Source organism: Malurus melanocephalus, unplaced genomic scaffold, assembly GCF_030028575.1.
Source record: "Malurus melanocephalus ecotype Western Australia unplaced genomic scaffold, MMel_1.1 scaffold_39, whole genome shotgun sequence".
Taxonomy (NCBI): domain Eukaryota; kingdom Metazoa; phylum Chordata; class Aves; order Passeriformes; family Maluridae; genus Malurus; species Malurus melanocephalus.
Genome location: NW_026623271.1, coordinates 2,995,053 through 3,002,841, shown reverse-complemented (window position 1 = coordinate 3,002,841; position 7,789 = coordinate 2,995,053). Strand labels below are relative to the sequence as shown.

General features: G+C 45.8%; 1 protein-coding gene and 1 long non-coding RNA gene across 3 annotated transcripts in view; both read left to right on the top strand.

Annotated features, from left to right (window-relative positions):
* Positions 1–3,508, top strand: part of LOC130572675 (uncharacterized) — a 7,485-nt gene extending 3,977 nt beyond the window's left edge. The window contains exons 3-4 of one of the 2 annotated variants that reach the window (XR_008965250.1): positions 265–387; positions 1,545–3,508. This is a non-coding gene — a long non-coding RNA (uncharacterized LOC130572675). Of the gene's footprint in view, positions 1–218; positions 388–1,544 lie in introns of both variants that reach the window. The other variant, XR_008965249.1, reaches the window with a different exon arrangement.
* A 3,714-nt stretch (positions 3,509–7,222) lies between these two features.
* CCDC71L (coiled-coil domain containing 71 like) overlaps positions 7,223–7,789 on the top strand; it is an 8,362-nt gene continuing 7,795 nt past the window's right edge. Inside the window, 1 exon segment of the mRNA XM_057364525.1 lies at positions 7,223–7,789. This exon segment is cut by the window's right edge and continues 28 nt beyond it. Coding sequence (XP_057220508.1) covers positions 7,386–7,789 — 404 coding nt within the window. The 5' untranslated portion in view covers positions 7,223–7,385.

Sequence of the window (7,789 nt, the reverse complement as noted above, 5' to 3'; positions counted from 1 at the left end):
GGAATAACAGATTCACAGAATTGTGGAGATTGGCAGGGATCTTTGCAACAGTCTAGTCCAACTCCGTTGTTGAAAGCAAGGTCAGCCAGAGAAGGCTGCTCAAGACTGTGTACAGTAGGTTTTCGAACACATCTGAGGATGGAGACTACAGCTTCTGTGCAACACGGTCAAATGTACCATCAACCTTAAAAACAATTTTTTCTTATGTTGCTTTACAGCCTGGTGACATCTTCTCAACAATGGCATATCTTCTATCTTCTGYAGGCTACGAGACCACCTCCCACTGCCCTACGTCAGTGAAAGGCTCCCGGCACTCCCTGCAGCCTGAAATCTGCAGAGCTACACCCTCCCGCTGAAGTTCCATTTGAAAGGTTTAGAATGGAATAGGTAAGAACAGAAAACGAATTGGAATAGGTATTCTGAAATAATCTATTTTGTGGAAGCATTTATTGTTTGATAAGAATGTTGGAGGTTTTTTCCTCTGGTCTAGTCTGTGCAGTTTCCAAACTCTGCATGCTCTATCTATGCTATGTCCCACCATTTGATTACTCCCCTTACCGGTTTACCAGGTGAACACAATACAGTGTGCTTCTTCACTTTGCACTGGCTTTCCAGTGACACAGTGGTTAGGGTAATGTTACTTTGTCTACAGTAAAGTTAACATAGGGTGATCTACTTCAGGCATAGAAAAGAACRAATATTTGGGAGTGTAATATAGTCAAAGCCAACAGAAATGGTTAAACAGATTGCTTAGGTGGACTGAAAGGAATCAGAGAAAAATAAAATGAAATAAAAACAGGATTGGCAAGAGGAGTTTTTGCTTCTGRTATTAAAAGCAAGGGCTTGTTAATGTTTTAGACCAAGAGAGCATCATCAACCCTCAAGACTGTAGTAACYACCAGCTTGCTTTTTATCAGTATTTATTGATAGCAGGACATTGATAACGTGATAAGTGATGTACAGTTTGCATGGTTATGTGCATCACATACAGATTACCTCCCAGAATATGGAAAAAATGTTAAAACACTCTCTACTAAGGTATCTTCCAGTAGTGCTTTCTGTATCAGAAAGCATTCTCCTTTGTGTACTTTTATTTTTACTATTGCTACGGGGCTTTTGTGAATGTATCAATCTTCTTCTAAAATTTGGTAGAGACGTTTTCCTCTTTCAAACATTGTCAATGAATGCTATTAAAATAAAAGCTTATTAAAAAAAATCCTTTCTTCCCCACTGCATGTAGTGAGTCACCATGTTGAAAGAGGGTGTATTGAGGCAATGAACAAAKCAAAAATGAGTATGCAATGATGGGAGACAGAGGAATACACATTACCTCAGGCTCCATCTTCACTATGCTGCTGCCCCAGTGTGGCTCMTGGCTGCTGATGGATACTGTAATCTCTGTGTTTCTTTCTCTGCAAATGCTTTGTTACCATTTAGCTCAAGAGTATGTTCCTCTGGCTGTTGCAAGCTGATGCAACAGTAAGGCTCTGGAAAAGAAATACTACATTTAATTAAAACACATGCCCTCTTCCGTCTTCCAACAGATCCGCCGATATAACCGGGCTTGACGGCAGGCTTCAGGTCCACCCAGTCCAGTGTCCTGTTAGAGGCCAGACGAAGAAGGCAAGGGAAAGAGTGTGAGAATGGTGCAAACACYGATAGTTAATTCACCAGATATATTCTTCCTTCCTTTCCTAGCCCTTGGCTTACAGCCTTTCCGAGCCCACAGTTTTCATATACAAGAGGTATCGATGGATTTTTTTTTTTTCCTTCCAATCATGTCTAACACTTTTGAATACTGTGCTCTGTAATGCCTGCAAATGTAGTGGGGTACATTTTYCCATTCTGGGATCCACAATTTTGCTGAAAGATGAGCTCCACAGAGTAGTTATGAGTCATCTGAGGGGGGAAAAAAGCACACGTCTTTTTGGTAGTTTGAAGTTTTCTGCTTTGTAGCTTCATGTGCTTCTCTGCCATTCTTGGATTATGAAAACTAAGACATAGTAATTTTTTATCTGCTTTCTCTGTACTATCACAGTTTTATAAACCTTTATCATATTCTTTTTCAGCCATCTGTTTTTTCAAGCTGAAGAGTCTTAGCCTATTTAATCACTTTTCACAGAGAAGCTGTTCCATATTTCTGCTCATCCTAGTTGCCCTTCTTTGTATCATTGCTATTTTCTTTTAGAGATGGTAAGACTAGAAATGCACATCATTCAAGATTTGTGGAGGCACAATGGACTTGCATTCAGCAGAATGCTGTCTTCTGTTTTGCTTTCCATCCCTTCCATAGTGATTCCTAACACTCTATTTCCCTTTTCTTTTACTGCAGCTGTGATTTCTACACACAGTGATTCCACTTTATTTTTTCCCCTAATAGCTGATTGAGAAATAATTCTTGTAAATTATTTGCTTTTGTTTCTCTTTGAAAGTATGTTCAGGAATTTTGCCAGCACTTGCCTGGGCACTTCTCAGGCCTAGGAACTTGATGACTATTGGGTAACATCTGAAGTTTAGTTGTGAATAGATGTGGAGTCATATTTGGATTGCCACACAAACTTTACTGTAAATATGCTAAAGACATTTGGGAATAAAATTAACTGAAGCAGGCTGCCAGTTAATGCAACCTCTCAACAGCAAAAATAGAGATAGTAGGAAAGAGTGTTTATCTTTGAAGACATTGGACAATAAGACTGCTCTTGCTAACTTGGGTAGACGAGCTCGAGTATGTTAAATAAAAAGTCCTGGAAGCAGAAGTGGTGTGGCACAATATCAAGGATTTAAGGGCTCATCAGGAAGACTCAAAACTGTGTGATCATTGTAYAGATAAGATTGTTAGCATTTAAAATAATGAGCAGTAACCAGCAGGGGTTTCTTTGGTWCTGGGCAAGCAATTTTAAAGAAAATAAAGTGTCTCTATCGTGTAACAATTAGTGTACCAATTTCACAGTTGGTACTTTGCTCCTTCTCRGGAATTCAATACAGAAAAGAAATTGTAAGAAATAACTGGAAACAAAGATTACAGGTTTTGTTTTACTCTTCTCTGTTTCAATGTAGACATTTCCCAAATTTTTTAGAATAATGATTGCTTGAAGATCTGCAGAAAATTAAGTGATTCTGTACATCTTAGGCCATTTTGATCTACTTCATTTTATTCATCTGTTAAGGAAAGGTAATATTTACTTACATAACTCAGGAACACTGAGTGATAATTAATGCTTACAAGAAGTRGTATGATTTAAATGAATAGCTATGAACTTCCAAAGGATTATTAATTTTATTATCATTGTTATTACTGTACTGAGCTATTGGAAATTACTAAAAGATAGGCAATTACTGTGGATTTTCTTGAGATGACTTTGTAGGGTGTTAAAAGAAGAGTGTTACACTGCAGAAAGCTTATAATGAAGTTATAAAAGTGAGATTACATGCCATCATTTAAAAGGGTATTGTCCATCCTTTAAGAAAAAAAGTAAAAATCATGAATAAATACCACATGAATAAAATATGCTGGTCTGTCTTTTCAATTGTAGTTGTAGTAGACTCATTTATGGCTTGCCTGAGAAGATTCCCCATCTCTGCCTCAGTGATTTTTGAGTCACATGCAGAAATGTTTGTAATTTGGGGAAAATGTTATGGTCAATGGGAAACTGGGTTTCTGCAGTTTGACGAGGGCTGAGCTGCCACCACCAAGAGTGTGAGTCCAGGTCAGCTCCTGTGGTCCAGCAGGAGATGAGCCTCTGCTAAGSCATGGTAACCCCATAGAGAGTGTGACCAAAAGCAGCATGGCTGGATCAGGAAATGCTTCCAGCTCCAGGCTCTTATCCTCTGCTTTATAGGTTACCTCCCTCAGTTAAATCAATCTGGCCATGTGACTGTGTTCTAAAGTACACTGTGGAATGGATCTGATTAAAAACTGCACTAAGGCCGTCATTTTGGGAAAGGTTTCTCTTTAACAAATGGGTAATTTATAAAGCTGGTTTRGAATATGGCTGTACTTTGAGATTGTCCCCATGAAGATTTAAAATAGCTTTGTTAATATCCATTTTAAATGACTGGACTAATATTCTTGAGTTTCCCATGAACACAAGTTGAATTATACTGTGAAGAAAATTAATCTATTTCCACTGGCAGTAAAGAATAATTTCTTATGCAGAATTTCTGCCTCTTACTTGACTGGATTTCTAGACATTCCAATTTAGGTTCTTGACGAGTTGAGAATAAAAGATTTCCCTATTCTAAGCTGAAAGATTAATTACAGAACAAAGACTGTCTATGAAAAAAAATGTTATTCCTCTCCCTTTATCCATACTGAGAGAAAGTAATTAGTTAGGGGACTAATCAAACCCCAAATAGGATTTGTACAGATGGTTAAACCACCTCTGCCCTCGCTGACACCTTGCTGACATCTTGCTGTTCTGAGTCCTGGAAAGAGTTCTGGTTTAACTGCAGCAATCCAGGAACCTAACAAGACACTCTTCCTGTGACAGCAATCTGAAGTATTGGAAAGCATGATCCAGAGGAACATGGGATTTCACAGCAGCTGACAAAATTGTGCTATAAGAGCTGCAAGTGTAGTAGTGCCATGCAGGAAATGCCTTGCTGTGGACTCAGCAAAGTGATGACTCTCACAAAGGCCTCAACCAATGCAAGTTTTACTGCTTCATTTGGGATATGTTTTGTTGGGATATCAAGCCAATCCTAGTGATGCTCTAAGTAGCAGTGTTGACAGAAGGCAGCATGGGAGAAAAGAACCTGGGTCTTGGTAGATACAGGTTGGTCTCAGGTTGAACACAAGGCAGCAACGTGCCCTTGCCACAAAGAGGGTGAATATTATCCTGGGTGGCATTAGGCAAAGTGTTGCCTGAAGCTTGTGAGAGGGATCTTCCCACTTTATTCAGTGATGGTGAAGTCACACCTGGAGCACTGCCCAGTTCTGGGTTCCTTGGTACAGGAGAGACATGGATACACTGTAGAGAGTCCAACAAAGGGCCACAAAGACGATGAAGAGGCTGGAGCACCTCTCCTGTTAAGAAAGGCTGAGTGAACTGCGACTGTTCAGCCTGGAGAAGAGAAAGCTCAGGGGGATCTCATCAATGTACACAGATAGCTGAAGGAAGGTGTCTTAGTTTGAAAGACATGTGTCTGTCAAGGAAGGCAGGAACCTCCCTTGGAATGGTGAATATGACCCCGTTCCCTCCGAAATACTGTAACTTTGAAATTTAGGGGTTTTCAGGCAAATATATGGGAAAAGGAATAACAGCCCTTTACTAGTATTTACAACAAGGCAAACAAACAACAACAGCAGCAACAATAAAATAAAAATAGAAATCCAGTAGCAGCCCTGTCTGGGCTGTCCCACGCCCTCCCTGTGGCGCAGTTCCGGTCACGGCCGGCAGGGGCGCTGGTAGCTCCGGCCGGGCAGAGCGGTGCAGTGATACCCCCACGTCGGTAGGGGCGCTGTGGCGCGGGTTCAGAGCTCTCTCTCACCTGGGCACTGGTGGGCGCCGCCAGCAGGAAAAGATGGAAAAARGGCCTCCTTTACAGCTTCACAGGGATAGCTGATCCCAGTGCCCCTCCGGATGGTGAGATGGGCTGYAGYAGGGATCTTGGAGCAGYGGCAGGGGACAGGCACGTGCTGGTCACCCTGGGAGTGACMAACAAAASGTASCAGAGACTCCAGGGCCACGCAGAGGCTGCAGGGAATCTGGGTATCGGGTTACAGTGTAACAAAAAGCCCTGAAACAGCGGTGAAGAACAGCGGGGTCTGGCAGGGGATTGCTCCCTGGATAACTCACTGGCGTTGGCTGGTCCCGGGTCCCTCTGCAGAGGGGGTGGCCCCCAGTAGGGAATGGGGTGTTCAGGCTGTCCACGCAGCACGAACTGGCTCTGGGCTCCCAAGAAGCAGGAAGAGCAAGCCAGTAAGCCCCAGTAACCGTGCAGAAGGAAAAGAGAGAAAAAGATGGGCAAAAGCCAAGCGGTAACTGTATCTGTCGTCAAAGTAATCCCAGCGCTTGCCTCCCCGGCCAACACGTCCACCAGAAGAGAAGACAACCACCCATTGCCCATCCCAAATCTCGGGCTGGCTGTCAACTATTGCAATATCCCTGGAGCCGGCAGGCAGGCAAGCAGCAGTGACCAACCCGGACACAAAAGAAAAACAAAAAAAACTAAGATGGGATGAGATAAAAAAGACATCTCCAAGTCGGGAGAGTGCACAGAGGACAGAGCCTGGCTCTTCTCATCAGTGCCCATTGACAGAATCAGAGGCAATCAGAGGCAATCGGTGCAAACTGAAATACAGGAAATACAGCCTTTTCACTCTGAGGGTGACTGAGCACTAGAACAGATTGCCCATAGAGGTTGGAAGCAGCCATAAAGATCATGAAGTCCAACTCTGCTCCTCACAAGAATATCTAAAACTTAAACAATATGACAAAGTGTGTCATTGAGATATTCCTTGAACTCTGACAGGATTTCTCATGCCCTATCAGTGGTCACCACAGAGAGGAGCCTCCATCCTTGGAGATATTCAAAATCCAACCAGACACAGTTCTGGGTAACCTGGTTTAGGTGGCTATGCTTGAGCAGGGAGGTTGGACCAGATACCTCCAGAGGCTCCTTTCAACCCCAACTGTTCTGCAGTTCTGTGACTTACGATGTTGTTGACTGATCAGCCTAGAGGTTCATGCTAAAAAATCTTTCAACAACAGGATGGATGGATTTCATCATGGATGAATATCATGTAAAGCAATTCACTGTATCATGTCCATTGGCCCATTCTCATTTTTTGACTCAGTTGCCTCACAGCTACTCCTCGGGGAGCTTGCCCATCGATGTGTGCAATCAAATACTTAACCACATTTCACACTAGCCATCTTTGTCCAGCGGCCTGTGAGGATCCTCAGCTCGCAGCGAGGTGCGATGCCGGCACGGGCTCAGCGCTCACCCCATCGTGCGAAAGACTCGCGTCCTTCCATGAGGGAAAGGGCCACCCGCTGGGACACCCACTGGAGACGCGGGGATCGCGGCTCGGTGTCGCGCCGGGGGCCAAACTGACGGACCCCGCGGGACCACGCTCCGGGGGCATCGGGCTCCAGGGGCATCGGGCCCCGGACCCACACCCCTCATGGCCACCGCCCCCGGCGGGGCGGGCCCGCCCGACGCGTTTCGAACGGGCCAACGGGCGGCGCGGGGGGGGGCGGGCGCGCGTAGGCCCCGCCCGGGACTTTAAAGCGCCATTTTGTGCTGGGCGCAGGACATCGATCGCTGCTCACACCCGGCGGGYGCCCGGCGGCGGCCGGAGCCTGCCTTCGGCGCTGTCTCCGCTCTGCCTTCGCTCTGCCTTCTCGGTGTCTGTCCCGTCACTCCGTTCCCCTGCCTCCATGACCCGCAGCAGGAAGCAGGCGGCGCTGGAGAGAGGAGCCGGGAAGATGAACACAGAGGCGGGGAGCGCCGCGGCGGCGGCCGCGGGAGCCCGGGCGGCGACGGCAGCGGCAGCAGGGGCAGGGGCAGCCGGGAGCGAGCCGGCGGCCGCCTCCTGGGGGCTGGAGGGGGAGGCGGAGAAAGTTGTGTACTCGCGCTCGCAGGTCTCCTTCGCCGGCACCAAGGCGCTGGGCGACGCCCTCAAGCTCTTCATGCCCAAGTCCACAGAGTTCATGAGCTCCGATTCGGAGCTGTGGAACTTCCTCTGCAGCCTCAAGCACGAGTTCTCCCCGGTCATCCTCCGCAGTAAGGACGTCTACGGATACTCCTCCTGCCGCGCCGTGGTCCCCGACCCGCCGCCGCC